Source organism: Crotalus tigris, unplaced genomic scaffold, assembly GCF_016545835.1.
Source record: "Crotalus tigris isolate CLP2741 ecotype Arizona unplaced genomic scaffold, ASM1654583v1 scf7180000019844.519500, whole genome shotgun sequence".
NCBI lineage: Eukaryota > Metazoa > Chordata > Lepidosauria > Squamata > Viperidae > Crotalus > Crotalus tigris.
Window position 1 is genome coordinate 337134 of NW_024097737.1, and position 23744 is coordinate 360877.

General features: G+C 44.1%; 1 protein-coding gene across 1 annotated transcript; it reads right to left on the reverse strand.

The window, feature by feature from the left end:
- Window positions 1-7844: 7844 nt before the first annotated feature.
- PSMF1 (proteasome inhibitor subunit 1) lies at window positions 7845-22185 on the reverse strand. Its single transcript, XM_039364769.1, has 7 exons — window positions 21950-22185; window positions 17769-17921; window positions 17380-17462; window positions 13737-13934; window positions 12835-12888; window positions 11363-11524; window positions 7845-8894 (listed from the first exon to the last, which is right to left on the reverse strand). Exons 1-7 carry the CDS (start codon window positions 22076-22078, stop codon window positions 8843-8845), a joined length of 831 nt encoding a protein of 276 aa, XP_039220703.1. The 5' UTR covers window positions 22079-22185; the 3' UTR covers window positions 7845-8842.
- Between the last annotated feature and the right edge of the window lie 1559 nt (window positions 22186-23744).

Sequence of the window (23744 nt, forward strand, 5' to 3'; positions counted from 1 at the left end):
AAATAGTATTATTAAGTGAACAAGGCTACAGTTATAAAAAAATGAGAATAAAAATGGGTGGAAACTTAACCAAAGGTGGTATTTCTACTGTACACTTTTCCCAAAAGGTTTCCACAATTTGGGCCACGACTGTAGCTACCTTTGATGAGGTGAGCAGAGACAACAGCAGATAGACCAGTGGTTCTCAACCCTTTTAATGCTGCGACCCCCGACCGGTCGTAAGTTGAGGACTACTGAACCGGTCGTAAGTCGAGGACTGCTCAACTGGTGCAGCACCGTTTGCAGAATGGGACTTTTGGCGGGCTCAGCAGGGCAGAAACAGCCTGGACAATTCCTATTGGCTTTCAAAAGCCAATAGAATAAAAGGGAGTAGCACAGCTAAGGAAAAGGGGAAAAAAATGGCAGACTGCGTTGTTTGGCGACCCCCGTGAAATGGTCGTTCGATCCCAAATGGGGTCCCGACCCACAGGTTGAGAACCACTGAGGTAGACGGTCCCACCAACAGCGCCACCTGAAGGCCAGACAAGGGATAACGGATGGAAACTGATCAAGGAGAGATTCAGCCTAGAAATAAGGAGAAATTTCCTGACAGCGAGAACAATTAATCAATGGAACAGATTGCCTTCAGAAGTTGTGGGTGCTCCATCACTGGAAGCTTTCAAGAAGAGACTGGACTGCCATCTGTCAGAAATGGCGTAGGGTCTCCTGGTTGGGCGGGGGGTTGGGCTAGATGACCTCCGAGGTCCCTTCCCAATCTGTTATTCTAATTCTACGTCCTGTAGGGTTTATAAGGTAGCCCTCAACTCACGACCACCACTGGGCCCAGAATTTCTGTTACAGGAGCGCCCTAAGTGAGCTTTGCCCCATTTCATGACCACTGCCGTTGCTAAGTTAGCAGCACACGGTTGTTAAGTGAATCTGGCGTCCTCATTCGGACTTTGCTTGTCGGAAGGTTCCAAAAGGGGATCACATGACCCTCTGGGACACTGCAATTGTCATTAATGTGAGCCGTTTGCCAACTATGAAGAGCGGCTGCAGGCTTTGGGTTCAGCTAGTCTAGAAAAAAGAAGGACGAGGGGTGACATGATAGCAGTCTTTCAATATCTCAGGAGCTGCCCCAAATAAGAGGGAGTCAAACTATTCTCCAAAGTACCTGAAGGCAGGACAAGAAGCAAAGGATAAAAACTAATCAAGGAGAGAAGCAACCTGGAACTAAGGAGAAACTTCCTGACAGTTAGAACAATTAACCAATGGAACAGAACTTCAGAAGTTTTGGGCACTCCATCACTGGAGGTTTTTAAGAAGAGACTGGACAGCCATCTATCTGAAATGGTACAGGGTCTCCTGCTTGAGCAGCGGGTTCGACTAGAAGACCTCCAAGGTCCCCTTATTCTATTCTATTCTATTCTATTCTATTCTATTCTATTCTATTCTATTCTATTCTATTCTATTCTATTCCGTTCTGTTCTGATTCTTTAAATGTAGCCTTACACTAAAGTAAATTAGCTCTTCTAGGCCTGTTTCCTGTGTGGTTTACCTGGGAGGGCTATCACCCCACTAGGATAGCAAGATTGGTACCCTCCAGGAAAAACAACAGAGCATTGTGGAAAACTTCAGAATTTTCATAGCTGGAAATAACCACATTTATGATTACAAACAAAATGATCATCAGGGGACTGGTGAATATTCTATTCTATTCTATTCTATTCTATTCTATTCTATTCTATTCTATTCTATTCTATTCTATTCTATTCTATCTCTTATTCTATTCTATTCTATTCTATTCTATTCTGTAATTCTATTCTATTCTATTCTATTCTGTAATTCTATTCTATTCTATTCTATTCTATTCTATTCTATTCTATTCTATCTCTTATTCTATTCTATTCTATTCGATTCTGTAATTCTATTCTATTCTATTCTATTCTATTCTATTCTATTCTATTCTATTCTATTCTATTCTATTCTATTCACATGATAGCAGTATTCCAGTATTTGAGGGGCTACAACAAAGAAGAGGGGGTTAAGTTATTCTCCAATGCACCAGAGGGCAGGACAAGAAACAATGGTTGGAAACTAATCAAGGAGAGAAGCTGGAAACTAATTAAGGAGAAACTTCCTAACAGTGAGGACAATCAACCCGTGGAACAGCTGGCCTCCAGAAATCGTGGGTGCTCCATCACTGGAGGTTTTCAAGAAGAGACTGGACAGTCACTTGACTGAGACAGTGTAGGTTCTCCTGCTTGAGCAGGGGGGCTGGACTAGAAGACCTCCAAGGTCCCTTCCAGCGCTGGCCTTGAAACTTCCAGTTTCACCCCCTCTCTGTATCTGCCCGCTGACTGCTGTGTGTCATCTTTGGCAAATGCGGCAGGCTGTCCCCTGTGGAGCGCACATCAAGCACATGAATTGCTTTCACTGCGAGTAAGATTAAAAGCTCTTTGAAGACTCGGCTATTAGAGGGAAGAGACACAGTGCGAAAAAGCTCCTTTTATTGATCCAGTGCCCGGCTCAGCTCTGTATCAAAAAGGGGAATTTTTTTTACAGCAGATTTTAATGGGAGTCTGGTATTAGGGCTATACCAAATTTTTCCATATTATCCCTAAAGGAGGCCCCAAGGATTATTGCGGTAGTCCTCAATTTACCACCACAACGGAGACTAAATATTTTCATTGTTAAGCTGCGCCCAGTTTTAGGGCCTTTCTTTTGAAGCGGTTGTTAAGCAAATCACTGCAGTTCTTAAGTGAATCAGAGTTTACTTGACTGTGGAGATGATGAGTTCCAATTCCACCACAGCCGTGAAAGCCGACCTGGTGACTTTGGGTCAATCTCCAGGAGACAGTGAGTTCTAGTTCCTCCTTAGCCATGAAAGCTGATTGCTCAAGTATTTGAAGGATACTGAATAGAATAGAATAGAATAGAATAGAATAGAATAGAATAGAATAGAAAATATAGAATAGAATTAGAATAGAATAGAATAGAATAGAATAGAATAGAATAGAATAGAATAGAGAAGAATAGAATAGAATAGAATAGAATAGAGAAGAATAGAATAGAATAGAATAGAATAGAATAAGGGATAGAATAGAGCAGAATGAGGGATAGAATAGAAATAAGGAATGGAATGGAATGGAATAGAATAGAATAGAATAGGATAGGATAGGACAGGACAGGACAGGACAGGACAGGACAGAACAGAACAGAATAGAATAGAATAGAATAAGGGATAGAATAGAGAAGAATGAGGGATAGAATAGAAATAAGGAATGGAATGGAATGGAATAGAATAGAATAGAATAGAATAGAATAGAATAGAATAGAATAGAATAGAATAGAAAATATGGCATGGCATGGCATGGCATGGAATGGAATAGAAATAGAAATATATAGAAATAGAAAAGAAATAGAAATAGAAAATAGAATAGTCCTGGACAAGAACAAAACTCCTCACCAACTATAGATAGTCCTCAACTTAAAGCAGTTTGCTTAGTGGCCGTTCGAAATTATGATGGTGCTGAAAAATCGACTTATGACCATTTTGCAGCATCCCCATTTGTCACATACAAAACCCAGACACTTGGCAAGTGGCTCATGTTTACGACGTTTGCAGTATTTCCCCTTTTGCGACCTTCTGATAGACCAGTGGTTCTCAACCTTTTTAATGCTGCGACCCCCAACCGGTCATAAGTCGAGGACTACTCAACTGGTGCAGCACCGTTTGCAGACTGGGACTTTTGGCGGGCTCAGCAGGGCAGAGACAGCCTGGACAATTCCTATTGGCTTTTGAAAGCCAATAGAATTAGACTCTATTCAAGAGAGTCTATTCTATTGGCTTTCAAAAGCCAATAGAATAAAAGGGAGTAGCACAGCTAAGGAAAAGGGGGAAAAAATGGTGGACTGCGTTGTTTGGCGACCCCCGTGAAATGATCGTTCGGCCCCAAATGGGGTCCTGACCCACAGGTTGAGAACCACTGTGATAGACAAAATCGTGGGGGAAACTACAGTCACTGTGAGAGGGATCTGGGAGTCCTAGTGGACAATCACTTATTTATTTTATTTATTTATTTATGAGACTTATATACCACTTTAAGTGCAAGCACTCTCTAAGCGGTGTACACCAGTAAGCAATGTGTATATATATATATATCCCCAACAATACCTACCCTGGAAGGATGGAAGGCTGAGTCAACCTTGAGCCGGTGAGATTTGAACCTCTGACCTGCTGAACACAGTCAGCTAAAGTGGCCTGCAGTACTGCACCCTAACTGCTGCGCCACCTCGGTTGCTGGAATTGGGTAGGTCTAGTTTAATGAAGAGAAGGACGAGGGGGGACATGATAGCAGTCTTTCAATATCTCAAGGGCTGCCCCAAAGAAGAGGGAGTCAAGCTATTCTCCAAAGCGCCTGAAGGCAGGACAAGAAGCAACGGATGGAAACTAATCAAGGAGAGAAGCAACCTAGGAGAAACTTCTTGAGAGTTAGAACAATTAACCAGTGGAACCACCTGCCTCCAGAAGCGGTAAATGCTCCAACACTGAAAGTTGTTAAGAAGAGACTGGACAGCCATTTGTCTGAAATGGTATAGGGTTTCCTGCCTGAGCAGGGGGTTGGACTAGGTGACCTCTAAAGTCCCTTCCAAGGTTGGTGTTAGTTGCGAAGTCGTGTCCGACCCATTGCAACCCCATGGACCACGTTCCTCCAGGCCTTCCTGTCCTCTACCATCTTCTGGAGTCCATTGAAGCTCACGTCTCCTGCTTCAGTGACTCCATCCAGCCACCTCCTTCTCTGTTGTCCTCTTCTTCTTCTTCCAACTTTATTATTTATTTATTCATTTATTAATTATTATTATTATGGATCATCGCACAGTCAGCCAGATGTTCAGACTGGATTTGGCATTTTGTCTACCTATCGAGTCCTTACCCAGGACCTGGGATAGGCAGATGTGGATGTTTGATGGTATTACAGATATCGTCGCAGGATGGAAGCAGTTCCTAGTAAGGCCGCCTTTTGCAATTGACTAATAGGGAATTTGTCAATGCCAATGGTGTTCAAGTGGTGCTCCAGTTGTTTTGGGATTGCACCCAAGGAGCCTATGACTATTGGTACTACCCTTGCTTGCTTTTGCCACAGTCTTTCTATTTCTATTTGTAGGTCTTTGTATTTTGTTATCTTCTCCAGTTCTTTCTCTTCTATTCTGCTGTCTCCAGGCACTGCCACATCCACTATCCAGACTTTTTTGTCTTTCTTATCACAATTGTTAAATCTGGGGTGTTGTTGTATTTTATTATTATTATTATTGATCATCGCACAGTCAGCCAGATGTTCAGACTGGATTTGGCATTTTGTCTACCTGGGATAGGCAGATGTGGATGTTTGATGGTATTACAGATATCGTTGCAGGATGGAAGCAGTTATTATTATTATTATTATTATTATTATTATTATTATTATTATTATTATTATTATCTTTTATTCATTAAACATGAACCTCAGTCAACTGAACATTCAAATTGGCTGGCACTGATGATGATGATGATGATTATTATTGCTTCACAACCATGTCACTAATTTTAACACGGCAGGGATTCAGTCAACGGGGGGCTAGAAAAACTGTAAAACTCAGGTAACCAACGTCTCCCTTAGCAACCAACGGTAAATTCTGGGCTCAGCTGTAGTTGTTGAGACCTGCCCTGGCACTCAGCGTGCGTCACTCCACTAGGAAACAGGAGACAACTCCTGAACGGTGGGCAAGCAATTAGCAGAAATAAGAGACCTTCCCCAGGGATGCTGCAAACGGTTGCTAGGAAACGGGAGTTAGCTGCTTTTGCATCAAAAGGACTCTGGCAAGAACGATGGAGAATTTGCGACACCCAGTGAGGCAGCTTCATACTGGAGGGGGTTGGCTAATTAAAACTTAATCCCACCTCCTGACACCTGCCCACCAATCTGTCCAGTTCCCTCCTTTGCCATCTGGGATTATAGGTAATCCTCGACTTACGACAACTGGGCCCAAGATTTCAGTCTCTAAGCGAAACAAGTTGTTCAGCGAGTTTTGCCAATTTTACGACTCTTCTTGCCACAGTTGTTAAATGAATCACTGCAGTTCTTAAGCCGGTAACATGGACTTTGCTGGTCCGAAGGTGGCAAAAGGTGGTCACGTGACCCCAAGGCAGTGCGATCGTTGTAACTACGAGTCAAGTGTCTGAATTTTGATCAAGTGACCACCGGGAGGCTGCAACGGTCATTAAGTGTGAAAATGGTCATTAAGCCCCTTTGTCGTAACCTCGGTCACTCAATGAAGTAAGTCACAAGGCTTACCTGTACTGGTTTTATTTCATGATTTTGATCTGCTGTGTTTCTATGATGGATGATTTTAATGTTTGTTTTTTAATCCTTTAATGCAGCGGTTCTCAACCTGTGGGTCGGGACCCCATTTGGGGTCGAACGACCATTTCACGGGGATCGCCAAACAACGCAGTCCGCCATTCCCCCCCCCCCTTTTCCTTAGCTGTGCTACTCCCTTTTATTCTATTGGCTTTTGAAAGCCAATAGAATAGACTCTCTTGAATAGAGTCTAATTCTATTGGCTTTCAAAAGCCAATAGGAATTGTCCAGGCTGTCTCTGCCCTGCTGAGCCCGCCACAAGTCCCATTCTGCAAACGGTGCTGCAAGTTGTCTGCAGCGAAGGCGAGCTGTCTGGAAGCTTCCACCCCTCCCTGCTGAGCAACTACTAAAAATGTAAGTAAAAGAGGGCCGGGGGTGGGAGGTGGGCGGGCACAGGGAGGGTTGCTGGCGCATGTGGGGCCCGGCGGGTGCCTTACTTCCTTTGGGCTGGGCCAGCTGGTGGCCCAGCCAGTGGTCGGCCTGCGCCATTGCTGCCGCTTGCCAGCTACGCCTCGGCTGGCACAGGGGGCGGCACCACGCATGTGCGGCACTCCTGGGCAGGGAAAGTCCTCAACTTACAACCCGCTGGGTAGTCCTCGACTTACGACCCGTTGGGGGTTGCGGCATTAAAAAGGTTGAGAACCACTGCTTTAATGCTTTGATGTTATAAGCCACCCATAGGCAATAATAATAAAAAAGTTGGAGGGGACCTTAGCGGTCATCTAGTCCAACCCCCTGCTCAGGCAGGAAACCCTGTACCATTTCAGACAAATGGCTGTCCAGTCTCTTCTTAAGAAACCTCCAGTGTTGAAGCATTCACAGCTTCTGGAGGCAGCTTGTTCCACTGGTTAATTGTTCTGTCAGGAAGTTTCTCCTTAGTTCCAGGTTGCTTCTCTCCTTGATGAGTTTCCATCCGTTGCTTCTTGTCCTGCCTTTTGGTGCTTTTGGAGAATAGCTTGACTCCCTCTTCTTTGGGGCAGTCCCTGAGATATTGGAAACACTGCTATCATGTCCCCCCTTGTCCTTCTCTTCATCAAATTAGACATACCCAATTCCAGCAACTGTTCCTTATATGTTTCAGCCTCCAGTCCCCTGATCATCTTTGTTGCTCTTCTCTGCACTCTTTCTAGTCTCAACATTTTTTACACCACGGTGACCAAAACTGGATGCGGGATTCCAAGTGTGGCCTTACCAAGGCCTTGTAAAATGGTATTAACACTTCACCTGATCTTGATTCTATCCCTCTGTTAAGGCAGCCCAGCACTGTTGGCCTTTTTGGCAGCTGCAGCACACAGCTGGCTCCTATTTAAGGGATCGTCCACTAGGACTCCGAGATCCCTCTCACAGTTACTACTATTGAGCAAGGTACCCCCTATACCATACCTGTACATTTGGTGTTGGTGTTGGATAAGAGCCGGGCAGCAAATACATTTCATAAATAAATTTGCTTTGAGAGGCTGCAGATCGAGGTTCGTTGTTCATTTTATTAGCTTTTTTTTAAAGGCAACAATGAATTGCAACCTGTAATGGAGACATTGGCGCGGTGACAGGAAGCTTTTCCAGGTAGAATTGGGCACCAAGGTGGAGCGTTACCTACCAGCAAAATCAATTCGCTTGAGCCAGCTTTGGCGGGGGGGGGGGGAGGTTGTATACTTATGTGGTTGTGTTGTGCTTGAAGATGGAGGGTAGGCTTGAAAATTTAGCCTCGCTAACGCAACTCTTTCACCCAACTTCCATGTCAACTCCCCAAAGCAAGTCAGCAGCTGGAAGCCTTGGGCCAAATATTGTCCATTAGCTGTTCAATCTCCAGATCAAGGTATTTGGCCACCTTCAAGCTCTCGTTTGAGTTTCTCCACACTCCATGAAGTTGTGGCAAGGGGGGGGGGAATTGAGGGGGCTGGAAGTGAAGAAGACGGGGCCCAGTTTGCTGGTCTACATCCCCACCAAAGTTTTGGCAGCACGTTAACAAAACTCCCTGTACGGAAGGACCATTCCTTTCCACGATAAATTGGAAGGAGCCGTAAACAGGAGACAGGAAGATGTTGGTGACGGGACCTACTACCCTTTTGTAGCCCTACCATGTTTCATTTCAAATTGGTTTGAGATTAAAATCAGGTTAACAGTCCTGATATACAGAATCTTCCCCGGAGGGGCTACATGGCTCACAGCTTTCGAAAAGGGTTCTAGATTTTTAAACACAGCTGATCTTGGGGCACACAACGGTGGATCACCAAATTTACATCCCGGATGGAGCGAATGTAAAATGCTGGAAAGGAAAAAAAAGGGAGAAAGGCAGAGACTGAAAGGATCACTGTGCTGTTTCTCTTTGGGTTTATAGGAAGAGGACCAAAACTGGTGGGCCAGGAGAGAAAATCACTGCATAACAGGCCAACTCTGTCCCACGTCTGGATAAACGTCAGGCGTCAATCTGCTGGGAAAGAGACGCTGAATCTCTGCCGTTGTCACATGAACATATCGTCGTAGTCCGGAGGACGAAGATGGTCGGGATTAGGCCTGAAAGAGGAATGAATGTCAGAGCATGCACAGTCTTATTGCGCGAGATAACCCAGAAGTAAACCCAGTAAACAGTGGTCTTATATTAAATGGTGGTTTATCTTACACTATCTACAATGTTATGCACCAGGAATAAAATACATACACATGCTAATGCAGCAGGATCCAACACACCACAGTTACAGCAGGAAACAGGAGAGAACACATCAGCAGAGCCTTCCCTTTTATACAAAGCTCTTAAAGGGACACAGACCCAGCTGGCTCTTAAAGGGACACAGAGCCTGCTGAGTCATTCACATCATTACATCTTACATTACATAAGCCAGTTAGCTTTTACATCAGTGCCTTGACAATGAAGAATGCTTTAGGGTCAAGGGCTCTCCAAATGTGGCCTTCAACTCCCAGAATTCCCCAGCCAGCCATGCAGAAATATGGATCAGGAAGCAGACCTTCTCTGTGGTGGTCCCCACAACATGGAACAGGCTGCCTCCCCCAAAGGTAACCGTGATTCATCATGTATGGCGATTCCAGAAGACAATAAACATTGTGCTTTAGAAGTGAATATGTGTTGCTCAAGGTTGAACAATGGAGTCCTTGGTGCTCTCGGAGCTGGGTGCTTTTCTTGCAGACGTTTCATGGCTCGGACTAGGTAACATCATCAGTGCTGGAAGGGAGTGGGATGTGTGGAGAGGAGGAGGAGGAGGAGGAGGAGGAGGAGGAGGAGGAGGAGGACGACTGTGGGGTCCTCGGTGCTCTCTGAGCTTGGTGGTTTTCTTGCAGATGTTTCATGACCCGACTAGGTAACATCATCAGTGCTGTTTATATAAACAGTGGACAATTCACTCTCTTCTAGCACTGATGTTGTTATCTAGTTGGGTCATGAAAGATCTGCACGAAAACCACCAAGCTCAGAGAGCACCAAGGACCCAACAGTCCTCCTCTTCCTCTCCACAAACCTGACCCCCTTCCAGCACTGATGATGTTACCTAGTTTGGTAATGAAATGTCTGCAAGAAAACCACCAGGCTCAAAGAGCACTAAAGAGCCAGAGTCTTCTCTGCAAACTCCATTCCCTTCTAGCACTGATGACGTTACCTAGTTTGGTAACGAAAGGTCTGTAAGAAAACCACCCAGCTCAGAGAGCACCAAGGACCCCCCCCCCCAGTTAGTTTATTTATTTATTTGATTTCTATAGCCACCCATCTCAGTAATCGATTCTCAGAAAGATGTACTTTTGTCTTCAAAATATTTTTCATTTTGCTTATTTTTACAATTTTGGGGGGGGGGGGGTTTGCGTACTTTATTTTGATGAGACGGACAGCTAAAATGGGATTAAACAAATCAAATAAATAAAAGGTTTTACTTTACGTTTCGGTTTTGCTTTACTTAACCTTTTTGGCTTCTTTCTACTTTTAAAAGTTTTTCAAATATTTTTTTTGGGGGGGGGGGTCGGCTTTCCAAAATACAGCCAAGGGACCTCTGACCAATACGGTCTTTATGATTTTATTGCAATTTCTACGTTTTTCCCCAGTCCTTGCAAACTCAAGGGGATTATGGTCTTCAATGTGGTTTAAGGACATTTTGGGTTGTTGCTGTTTTTTAATTGATGGTTTAGCACTGAGATGGTTGATTGAAGCAAGAGGGAAAATGCTGTCTAATAAATACATAATCTTAGGATAAATCCTGCAGTTGTGTTTACGTCAGATGCTTAACTCAGATAGGGAGCTAATCGGTAGCCAGCAATCCCAGGCCATCTGGATAAGCTGGGTTAAAACACGCTAAGCCACAAAACTAATAGAACCGATCAAAATTAACCGAGGCCAAGATTAATTGTGGCACCCTGAAGGCAGGTATGCACATAAATTATGGCATCTGAGGTCAAATGCCAAGGTAGTCCTTGACTTACGACTGCAACCGAGCCCAGAATTTCTGTCGCTAAGCGAGGCCATTGTTAAGTGTGTTTTCCCCGATTTTACAACCTTTCTTGCCACAGTTTGTTAAGTGAAACACGATCCCGAGACACTGCGACCGTCGTAAATATGAGTTAGTTGCCAAGGGGCTGAATTTTGATCCCGTGACCACTGGGAGCCTGCAACGGTCGTTAAGTGTGAAAAGCGGACCTAAGTCAGTTTTTTCCCCCAGTGCCGTCGTATCTTCAAACGGTCACTAAACGAACTGTCGTAATTTGAGGACTACCCGTATTTTTCTTTTCATTCCCGTAGGCACATTCCTAAATTTTAAGGCAGAATTTAGATTTAAGTTGTCCTCAACTTACAACCGGTCGGATTAGTGACCGTTTGAAGTGACGACTGACCAAAGAAGAAGGTGCAGGAAGTTCTAGACTTAACTTACAACTATTTGTAAAAGTTTAGCATCCATGTGTGTTTGAAGATTCTCAAAAGGAAGGAAGACATTTTGAAAATCCAATTTTTCTCCAATTCGAGGCAACGGAATTTCCGCCATACTTACTCGCTCCGGCCGGCCCCCGGGGGTCCAAACGGGTCAAACCTGGCCCCGGGGGGAACGGAACCAGGGGGGAGTCTGCTGGGGAGCCCAGAAGAGGGGTCCAGAACAGGATTCCGAAATCCTGACCGAAGCGGATCAAAGATCATTCCTCCTCCGCCTCGGCCGCTGAGCAAGAGAATCGAGAGTGAATTAGAGGCAGTTGGGTCTAGTGGTTAAAGCAGCAGGTTAGAAACCGGGAGATGGTGAGTTCTAGTCCTGCCCGTTAGGCAGGAAAGCCAACTGGGTGACTTTGGGGAATCACCAGGAGACTGGGAGTTCTAGTCCCATCTTAGGCATGAAAGCCGGCTGGGTGACTTTGGGCCAATCACCGGGAGACTGGGAGTTTTAGTCCTTCCTTAGGCATCAAAGCTGGCTGGGTGACTTTGGGCCAATCACCAGGAGACAGTGAATTCTAGTCTGCCTGTTAGGCAGTGGTTAAAGCAGCAGGTTAGAAACCGGGAGATGGTGAGATCTAGTCCTGCCTGTTAGGCAGAAAAGCCATCTGGGTGACTTTGGGTCAATCACCAGGAGACTGGGAGTTCTAGTCCTTCCTTATGCATGAAAGCTGTCTGGGTACGTTTGGGCCAATCACTGGGAGACTGGGAGTTCTAGTTCGTCCTTAGGCATGAAAGTTGGCTGGGTGAGTTTGGGCCAATCACCAGGAGACTGGGAGTTCTAGTCCCATCTTAGGCATGAAAGCCCGCTGGGTGACTTTGGGTCAATCACCAGGAGACTGGGAGTTCTAGTCTTTCCTTATGCATGAAAGCTGTCTGGGTACGTTTGGGCCAATCACTGGGAAACTGGGAGTTCTAGTTCTTCCTTAGGCATGAAAGAGGGCTGGGTGACTTTGGGCCAATCACTGGAAGACTGGGAGTTCTAGTCCTTCCTTAGGCACAAAACCTGGCTGGGTGACTTTGGACCAATCACAGAAGATTGGGAGTTCTAGTCCTATCTTAGACATGAAAGCTGGCTGAATGACTTTGAGCCGATCACTAGGAGATGGAGAGTTCTAGTCCTGCCTTATTCAGGTATGCCAAGTGGGTAACTTTGGGCCAGTCGCCAGGAGACAGTAAATTGTAGTCCTGTCTTAGACATAAAAACCAGCTGGGTGACTTTGGGCCAATCACTAGGAGACGGTGAGTTCTAGTCCTGGCTTAGGCACAAACACTGTCTGCGTGACTTTGGGCCAATCGTTCTCCCACCTCACAAGGTTGTTTTGGGGAAAATAAAAGAAAGAAAATTAGAGTCATCATTTTGAGGCATTTTTTTAAAGTAATCAAAGCGAGCGATGGGTTGCTTGACCATCTGCCCAAAGAAGCTTCTAGCTACCTGAGGAATTCTGGGAACAGAAGTCCACCCATCTGTAAGTCGCTAAGGTTGAGAAACGTGGAAGAACTGTAAAAAAAGGCAACCCTCCACGTGAGGCACCGACTTACCCCAAAGGATCCAGATCTTGTCTGCCGATATCAAACGGGCTGAGTGGATCTGGCCTAAAACAGAACCCAATTTCATTAGCTCATCAGACGTCAGAACCCTTCAATAGGGTGAAATGGAGACCCTCCTTGGCGTTATAAAGCCCTAGCGAGGCCACTCCTGGAATACTGCAGCCAATTTTGGTCACCATATCACAAAAAAGATGTTGAGAGTTTGGAAAAAAATCAGAGAAGATGATCCAAGGCCTGGAGACTAAAACATACGAAGAACGGCTATGGGACTTGGGTTTGGCGGGTTTAAAGAAGAAATAGGGGAGACAGGATAGCAGCATTCCAGTATCTGAGGGGCTGCCACAAAGAAGAGGGGTGGGGGGTCACGTTATTCTCCAAAGCACCAGAGGGAAGGACAAGAAACAATGGATGGAAACTGACCAAAGAGAGAAGCAACCTGGAATTAAGGAGAGACTTCCTGATAGTGAGGACAATTAACCAGTGGAACGGCTTGCCACCAGAAATTGTTGGCACTCTGTCACCGGAGATTTTTAAGAAGAGACTGGACAGTCACCTGTCTGAGATGGTATATAGGTTCTCCTGCTTGAGCAGGGGGCTGGACTAGAAGACTTCCAAGGTCCCTTCCAACTATTCTATTCTATTCTATTCTATTCTATTCTATTCTATTCTATTCTATTCTATTCTATTCTATTCTATTCTATTCTATTCCATTCCATATTTTCTATTCTATTCTATTCTATTCTATTCTATTCTATTCTATTCTATTCTATTCTATTCTATCCTTCCATTCCATTCCATTCACATAGCGTGCCTCTCATCATTCTAGTCCTCAGTGAGGGCCACCGATGCACAAATCAGGTGTGGTCAGCCCACCAGAAGCACAAGGCACTCACCAGTTGGGCTGCCGGCTGCCGTGAGGATGTCGAGGTGGGATCCAGAGAGGGTCGTGGTCAGGAGGGTTGGGTGGGGAGGGGTTCCTCTCCCGTTTCGGCTCTTCCTCCTTAGCGTGGCTTTGCCGCTTCGAGGTTTCAAACGGGGAGATGATGTGATGCACAATCTGGGTCTGCAACTCCTCCACGTTCCGATACACCCTGTCAAAAGGGGCAAGAAAGAAAAAGAGTCACCGGAACGCCCGGAAACACACAGTCCTCGACTTAACGACCATCCGTTTAACGCCGGTTCCAAATTACGACAGCCTTGGGGAAAAAACAGGATTTGTGACCTGTCCTCAAACTTAAACAACTGTCACAATATAGATTGGGCGAGACCCGGCTCAAAAAACAGCCACTGTGAGAGGGACCTTGGAGTCCTAGTGGACGATCACTTGACCCTGAGCCGGCCGTGTGCAGCAGCAGCCAAAAAAGCTAATACAATCCTGGGTTGCATAAACAGAGGCATAGAATCAAGATCACACAAAGTACTATTACCGCTTTATCAAATCCTAGATGGTCACTTGTCTGAGATGGTATAGGTTCTCCTGCTTGAGCAGGGGGCTGGACTAGAAGACCTCCAAGGTCCCTTCCAGCTCTATTCTATTCTATTCTATTCTATTCTATTCTATTCTATTCTATTCTATTCTATTCTATTCTATTCCTCTCTTCTCTCTTCTGTTCTCTTTTCTCTTCCTTTTTCTATTCTATTCTATTTTTCTATATTCTTTTTTGTTTAATTCATATTCTATTCTATTCCATATTTCTATTCTATTCTATCCTATTCTATCCTATTCTATCCTATCCTATCCTATTCTATTCTATTCTTTTCTATTTCTATTTCCATTCCATATTTTTTATTCTATTCTATTCCATTCGATTCTACAATCTATTCTATTCTATTCTATTCTATTTTTCTATATTCTTTTTTGTTTAATTCGTATTCTATTCTATTCTATTCTATTCCATATTTCTATTCTATTCTATTCTATTCTATTCTATTCTACTATTCTATTTTTCTATATTCTTTTTTAATTCTATTCTATTCTATTCTATTCTATTCTATTCTATTCTATTCTATTCTATTCTATCTATTCTATTCTATTCTATTCTATTCTATTCTATTCTATTCTATTCTATTCTATTCTATTCTATTCTACTCTACTCTACTGTATCAAAAAAAGCTAATGCAATCCTGGGTTGCATAAACAGAGGCATAGAATCAAGAAAAGTATTAGCACCGCTTTATAAAAACCTAGTGAGGCCACACCTGGAACACTGCAGCCAATTTTGGTCATCCTATCCCCAAAAAGATGTTGAGAGTTTGGAAAAAGTTCAGAGAAGAGCAATTAAGATGATCCAAGGCCTGGAGACCAAAACATACAAAGAACGGCTGCAGGACTTGGGTTTGGCTAGTCTAAAGAAAAGAAGAAATAGGGGAGACATAATAGCAGTGTTTCAGTATTTGAGGGGCTGCCACAAGGCGGAGGGGGTCATGTTATTCTCCAGAGCACCAGAGGGAAGGACGAGAAACAACGGTTGGAAACTGACCAAAGAGAGAAGCAACCTGCAATTAAGGAGAAACTTCCTGACAGTGAGGACAATTAACCAGTGGAACAACTTGCCACCAGAAATTGTGGGTGCTCCATCACTGGACATTTTCAAGAAGAGACTAGACAACCACCTGTCTGAGACGGCGTAGCTTCTCCTGTTTGAGGAGGGGGCCGGACTAGAAGACCTCCAAGGTCCCTTCCAGCTCTATTCTATTCTACCACTGCAGTGACAGGGTGGCAGGGTGGATGCTTGGCAGTTGGTTCACATTTACGACCAGTTGCCGCATCCTGCAGTCACGTAATCACCTTCCCAGTTGGTTCCCCACCATAAACAACAATTGGATTCAGTGAACAATCACCTGATTTGATTAACGTCTATGGCAGTGGTTCTCAACCTTTTTAATGTCGTGACCCCCCAACCGGTCGTAAATCGAGGACTACTCAACCGGTCGTAAGTCGAGGACTACTCAACTGGTGCAGCACCGTTTGCAGAATGGGACTTTTGGCGGGCTCAGCAGGGCAGAGACAGCCTGGACAATTCCTATTGGCTTTTGAAAGCCAATAGAATTAGACTATATTCAAGAGAGTCTCTTCTATTGGCTTTCAAAAGCCAATAGAATAAAAGGGAGTAGCACAGCTAAGGAAAAGGGGGGAAAAAATGGCGGACTGCGTTGTTTGGCGACCCCCGTGAAATGGTCGTTCGACCCCAAATGGGGTCCCGACCCACAGGTTGAGAACCACTGGTCTATGGGGATTTGACCCTGATAAACACGGCCATCAATTTGATTTTGGTCACTGGATGACTTGCTTTACGATGGTGCTGATTTAGGACAGAAATTCCAGTCTTAATGACGGTTGTAAATGGAGGATTACCCGTAACTTTGAATCCACCTGATTTTTGCCAACGGGAGCCCTACATCCTAGGTCTGCAGGGGGTTTGTTGATTGGACTGACCTAACATGATAACCCTACATGCATGTTAACCAAACACAATTGCAGTGTTAAAGAAGCATGCCATCCTCAAAGTGATACGCCGGGTGACAACATCACAACTTTAATTCACACAACCCTGCAAAATCAGGGGTTTTCTAGCATAGCCTCAAACAGTTCCACCTTAGCAAAATAGCCGGCTGGGTGACTGAGATGATGAGTTCTAATCCTGACTTTGAGCCAATCACCAGGAAAAAGCGAATTCTACTTCTGGCATAAACATGAAAGTCATTTGGGTGGCTTTGAGTCAATCACCAGGAGACAGTGAATTCTAGTCCTGGCATAAATATGAAAGCCATCTGGGTGACTTTGGGCCAATCACCAGGAGACAGTGAATTCTAGTCCTGGCATAAATATGAAAGCCATCTGGGTGACTCTGAGTCAATCACCAGGAGACAGTGAATTCTAGTCCTGGCATAAATATGAAAGCCGTCTGGGTGACCTTGGGTCAATCACCAGGAGACAGGGAGTTCTAGTCCTGGCATAAACATGAAAGCCATCTGGGTGACTTTGAGCCAATCACCAGGAGACAGTGAATTCTAGTTCTGGCATAAACATAAAAGCCACCTGGATGACTTTGGGCCAATCACCAGGAGACAGTGAATTCTAGTTCTGGCATAAACATAAAAGCCACCTGGATGACTTTGGGCCAATCCCCAGGAGACAGAGAGTTCTAGTCCTGACATAAACATAAAAGCTATCTGGGTGACTTTGGGCCAATCCCCAGGAGACCATGAATTCAAATTCTGCCTCGGCCATGAAAGCCAGCTGGCTGAATTGAGGTCCATCATTAGGAGACAATGAGTTCTAGTCCTACCATAGACACGAACGCCGGCTGGGTATAACCCTTGGCCAAATAGGAGGAGGAAGCAGTATTCGGTATGTTCGCTGCTTTGAGTTATTTGTAAAAATAATAAAGGCGGCATATAAATCAAAACAAAGTCCAGGCTTAGACTGCACGGATCCCAGCGAGCCATGCAGCGGTGTGTGAAAAGGCACCATTTTAGGCCAACCCAACATTTTTCAGAGCCCCTCGTTAGATGTGCGAAAAGAACTTCAATCACCTGTCAAAATCGGCCAGATGTTCTGGGTCAACGTAGTCGGTCACTTTCAAGGTGAGATCCGCCACTTTCTGTGTTTTGGGATCCTGGATGGAGAGGGACAGAAAGAACAGGGAAGCAGGAAGCTGAACGCCACGTAGAGTGTCCTAAAAGGCATTGGGAGAACCATGGGGTGACCTGGCAGGTGGCACTCCCAGACCTATGGGTCACTCCCTTCCGGCTTCTGCTCCGGGTTCAAAAGAGACCAAAACCTTTATGGCAGCCAGTGACCAGTCCATAAGAGGTTGATTGCTTTGGGTTTATATCTCCATCAGGAGAAGAGTTAGGTACGGTGGCTTCTGCCCCTTTAGGGGAGCACGGATCAGTGCCCCCCCCCCCCAAAGCAGCCTCACCATGACGTTGAGAATGATGCTGTTGTCCATCAAAATGGCTTTCACCAGCAGGTCGTGAGAATCGTCCTTCAGCCGGTAGCGCAGAGTGTAGAGTTCCTTGTCAGCATTCCAGCCGGCGGGAAGCATTTCCGACTTCCTCTCGTTGGCGCCCGGCTGCAAGAAAACCCCAGGCAGAGGGCCCCGTTAGATGGGGGGCCCTTGGTGCTCTCTGAGCTTGTTTTCTTGCAGACATTTCATGACCCTACTAGATAACGGAATCAGTGCTAGGAGGGAGGAGGAGGAGAACTGTAGGGTCCTTGGTGCTCTCTGAGCTCGGCGGTTTTCTTGCAGACATTTCATGACCTGGCTAGGTAACATCATCAGTGCTAGAAGGGAGGGATGTTTGTAGAGAGGAGGAGGAGGAGGAGGAGGAGGAGGAGGAGGAGGGCTACTATGATGGGGGGGCACTCCTTGGTGCTCTCTGAACTTGGTGGTTTTCTGGCAGACATTTCATGACCCAACTAGGGAACATCATCAGCCTTAGAAAGGAGTGGGATTTGCTGTGTTTATATGAACACCAGTGAATAACAGTTTATATGAAAAAAAATAAAAAATAAAATATAAAATGAAATAAAATAAAATATAAAACAAAATATAAAATAAAAAATAAATAAAATAAATAAAAATAAATATCACCAGTCTTAGAAGGGAGTGGGGTTTGCTTTGTTTATATGAACACCAGTAAATAACAGTTTATATGAAAAATAAAATTAAAAAAATAAAAAATAAAATAAAATAAAATATAAAACAAAACAAAATATAAAATAAAATAAAAATAATAAATAAATAAATAAATAAATAAATAAATAAATAAATAAAATAAATATCATCAGTCTTAGAAGGGAGTGGGGTTCGCTTTGTTTATATGAACACCAGTAAATAACAGTTTATATGAAAAATAAAATTAAAAAAATAAAATAAAATATAAAACAAAACAAAATACAAAATAAAAAAATATAAAATATAAAACAAAACAAAATATAAAATAAAAATAAAACAAAAATGAAATAAAATAAATAAATAAATAAATAAATAAAATAAATATCATCAGTCTTAGAAGGGAGTGGGGTTCGCTTTGTTTATATGAACAACAGTAAATAACAGTTTATATGAAAAATAAAATAAAATTAAAAAAATAAAATAAAAAATAAAATAAAATATAAAACAAAAAAAAATACAAAATAAAAATAATATAAAATATAAAACAAAACAAAATATAAAATAAAAATAAAACAAAAATGAAATAAAATAAAAAATATAAATAAATAAATAAATAAATAAATAAATATCATCAGTCTTAGAAGGGAGTGGGGTTCGCTTTGTTTATATGAACAACAGTAAATAACAGTTTATATGAAAAATAAAATAAAATTAAAAAAATAAAATAAAAAATAAAATAAAATATAAAACAAAACAAAATACAAAATAAAAATAATATAAAATATAAAACAAAACAAAATATAAAATAAAAATAAAACAAAAATGAAATAAAATAAAAAATATAAATAAATAAATAAATAAAATAAAATAAATAAATAAATATCATCAGTCTTAGAAGGGAGTGGGGCTTGCTTTGTTTATATGAACACCAGTAAATAACAGTTTATATGAAAAATAAAATAAAAGAAATAAAATAATAAAATAAAATATAAAATAAAATATAGAACAAAACAAAAAATAAAAATAATAAAAATAAAGTAAAATAAAAAAATAAATAAAATGAATTTCTGAAGCATTGGCTGGAAACATTCCTTAAGGTTTTGTCACACCCCCTCCCCCCCATCAAGGCAGTCCTGCTTAGTGGTGACCCCTGAAATATGGGCTCCCTTCTCAGAACCGGCACCTTCTTATTATGGGATTTTTTGCAGAGCTGTAAAGATTATTTTCATATTTCAGGTGGTTAGTTTGCAGTTTGGAAAACTGGGCCATTTTGTGCAATATGGATTTTATGTGGACAGGGCTGTGGTTTTCATATTTCAAATCTCTAGCAGTGTGTCACTTTAAAATATCTGGACTTCAACTCCCAGAATCCCTCAGCCAGAAATGCATTCTGGGAGCTGAAGTCCAGACAAGTTAAAAGCAGCTCAGATCGAAAAGCTTTTAGATCAGGGCTCTTCAAACTTGGCCCTTTTATGACTTGTGGATTTCAACTCCCTGAATTCCTCAGCCAGATAGATAATTATCACTAAATGTAGCATGCCTGGCTGAGGAATTCTGTGAGTTGAAGTCCACAAGTCATCAAAGGGCCAAGTTTGAAGACCCCTGGTTTAGGACTACATACCTGTATTACATTCTTTATGAGGGGGAAAAAAGCAGAAATCCTATCCTTGTTCTACATTTAATGATAATTACCTCTCTTCCAGCCACGGAGCCACAAAGTCGCCAACAAAAATCTGAACTAGGCCTCTATCTACTCTTTTCTTCCAGAATGTTCCTTCAAGATTTCCTAAAAATACTCATACCTGCCTTATATATTCTATAGATCAGGGGTCCTCAAACTTGGCCCTTTGATGATTGTGGACTTCAACTCCCAGAATTCCTCAGCCAGCAATGCATTCTGGGAGCTGAAGTGTGCTAAGGTTGAGAAACAACAACCCAGATCCTTGAGTTCCTTCATAGTTTCCACTCTTAAACCTTATCTATCACCTGAAGTCTTGAGAACTGGATGGATTGCTTAAATTAATTAATTAATTAATATCTCAGGGGCTGCCCCAAAGAAGAGGAAGTCAAGCTATTCTCCAAGGTGCCTGAAGGCAGGACAAGAAGCAACGGGTGGAAACTAATCAAGGCGAGAAGCAACCTAGAACTAAGGAGAAACTTCCCGACAGTGAGAACAATTAACCAGTGGAACCACCTGCCTCCAGAAGCGGTGAATGCTCCAACACTGGAAGTTTTTAAGAAGAGACTGGACAGCCATTTGTCCGAAATGATGTAGGGTTTCCTGCCCGAGCAGGGGGTTGGACTAGATGACCTCCAAGGTCCCTTCCAACTTTGCTGCTACTACTACTATTATTATTATTATTTTATGTACTGCCCATCTTCTCCATAGGGCAATTACCGGATAGTAGGTAGACGGATGCCTTTATTAATAATCGACAAATTAATCAATGAAGGAGAATATTCTTAGCTCAGGGCTGACATGAGGGGTCCTTGGTGAACTCTGAGCTTGTTTTCTTGCAGACGTTTCGTGACCCAAACTAGGTAACGTGATCAGTGTTAGAAGGGAGTGGTATCTGTGGAGAGGGGGACAGGGAGGAGGAGGAGGAAAAAAAACTACGGGGTCCTCGTTGCTCTCTGAGTTGGCTATTTTCTTGCAGACGTTTCACGACCCAACTAGGCAACATCACCAGTGCCACCGGAGTGAGGATGGCTAGCACGGATGACGTTCCCTAGTTGGGTCATGAAACGTCTGCAAGAAAACCACCCAGCCCACAGAGCAACAAGGACCCCACAGTCCTTCTCCTCCTCCTCCCAGCAACCCCCCTCACTTGTAGCACTGACGCTGTTCCTTAGTTGGGTCCCAAAAACGTCCGCAAGAAAACCAGCAAGCTCAGAGAGCAACAAGGACCCCACAGTCCTCCTCCCAGCAACCCCCCTCACTTGTGGCACTGACGCTGTTCCTTAGTTGGGTCCCGAAACGTCTGCAAGAAAACCAGCAAGCTCAGAGAGCACCCAGGACCCCACAGTCCTTCTTCCTCCCCCTCCTCCTCCCTTCTAGCACTGATGGTGTTCCCTAGTTGGGTCCCGAAACGTCTGCAAGAAAACCAGCAAGCTCAGAGAGTCCCCAGGGACCCCTGGTTGACCACTGAATTTCATCAAAACATAAAATAAAATAAAATGAATTAAAAATGAAGACACCGTTTCCGTTTCGTTTTTCTTAAAAAAAAAGTCCAAAAGAATGCACTCCATTATCCCACCCCTCTCCAACACCTTCCACGCCACCCCCCACCCTCCCCGGAATGCAAGGGGGGGAAAGGGGGGGGAGAGAGGGCAAGGCAGGAGTTGCAAACGGGCGCCCGCGCGCGGCGGCCTCCTTGCAGCAGCCCTTTCCGCGCGCTGCCCCGGACGGATCTCGGCCTGCGCGTGGGCTTAGAGAGTGGGAGGGGGCGTGTGTGTGTGTGTGTGAGTGGGGGGGGTCTCACCTGGTCCCCGGGCCCGAGGCAGCGGTAGTCGCGCGTGATCAGCTTCCAATGCACGAAGCAGAGCAAGGCGTCCTGCGCGCAGCCCAGCTCGGGCGCCACCGAGGTGTAGAGCAGCTCCAAGCCGGCCATGGTGCCTCCTCCTCCTCCGCCGCCGCCGCCTGCAAAACAAGGGCTCGGGAAGGAGACGAAGGCCCGGCTCAGACCCGCCTCCTCGTCCGGGAAAGCGAAAGTAGCCGACGGGGAAGCGCCCCCGCCCCGCCCCGCCGCTCCGCCTTCCCCGGCGCGCAGCAGAGCCATCAGCTGGGCTGGTGCGAGGAGTCTCCTCCCCGCCCCCGCCCCGGCTGAGACTGCAGCGCCCATGCTCCGCAGCCCGGCCGGGGGTACGGGGTGGGTGGGTGGATGGGGAGGATGGGATGGAGGTTGCAGCCTGGAGCATCGGGGGGGGGGGATTCATAAAGGGGAAGGGAAGCAACCTAGAACTACGGAGAAACTTCCTGACAGTGAGAGCAATTAATCAGTGGAACTGCCTGCCTCCAGGAGCAGTAAATGCTCCAACACTGAAAGTTTTTAAGAAGAGACTGGACAGCCATTTGTCTGAAATGGTATAGGGTTTCCTGCCTGAGCAGGGGGTTGGACTTGATGACCTCCAAGGTCCCTTCCAACATCATCATCATCATCATCATTATTATTATGGATCATTACAGTCAGCGAGATGTTCAGACTGGATTTGGCATTTTGTCTACCTATCGAGTCCTTACCCAGGACCTGGGATAGGCAGATGTGGATGTTTGATGGTATTACAGATATCGTCGCAGGATGGAAGCAGTTCCTAATAAGGCTGCCTTTTGCAATTGACTATAGCGAATTTGTCAATGCCAATGGTGTTCAAGTGGTGCTCCAGTTGTTTTGGGATTGCACCCAAGGAGCCTATTACTATTGGTACTACCCTTGCTTGCTTTTGCCACAGCCTTTCTATTTCTATTTGTAGGTCTTTGTATTTTGTTATCTTCTCCAGTTCTTTCTCTTCTATTATTATTATTATTATTATTATTATTATTATTATTATTATTATTATTAAGGTTTGTAGCCCAGGTTGAACTATGGGGGGCACTTGGGGCTCTCTGAGCTGGGAGGGCTTTCTTGCAGACGTTTCGTGACCCAACTAGGGAACGTCATCAGGGCTAGGAGGGAGTGGGGGGTGTGGAGAGGAGGAGGAGGACTGTGGGGTCCTTGGTGCTCTCTGAGCTGGGTGGTTTTCTTGCATATGTTTCATAACCCAACAACAGTCGTGGACAAAATGGTGGAAACCTTTTGGGAAAAGTGTATTTTTGAGGTTGGATGGCTAATAACGCCACTTTTTTGGGGGGGGGAGTAGTGCCATAAAATTGTATACCAATGGAAAGATCATTTAATCAAGAATGTAATGCAACATAGTTTGTTCCATGATCTGTACTGTGTTCTATGAAAAGGTATAGCCAAATAAGCAGAAAAAGGAAGCACAACTTGCTTAAAAGTTGATCTCAGGGAGCTTTCCTTCATCCGATTGTAGCCAATGAGCGTGTTTAGAGAGCCAATCGGGTGTCATCTTGTTTTGGCCATGAGCCAATCAGATCACAGTAGGATCCAGTGATTGATGTACTATATTGAAGCTGAGAGGAGGACATTGGTCAGTGTGTTATGTGATGGCTATCAAGTTGGTTGTGGTTTTTTTTGTGTTCTTTCCTTGAGTGAACTTGTAAAACGTAGTAAAATTAAAGGAATGGTGCAAAGAGTTGACTGGTCATTCAGAAAGCGA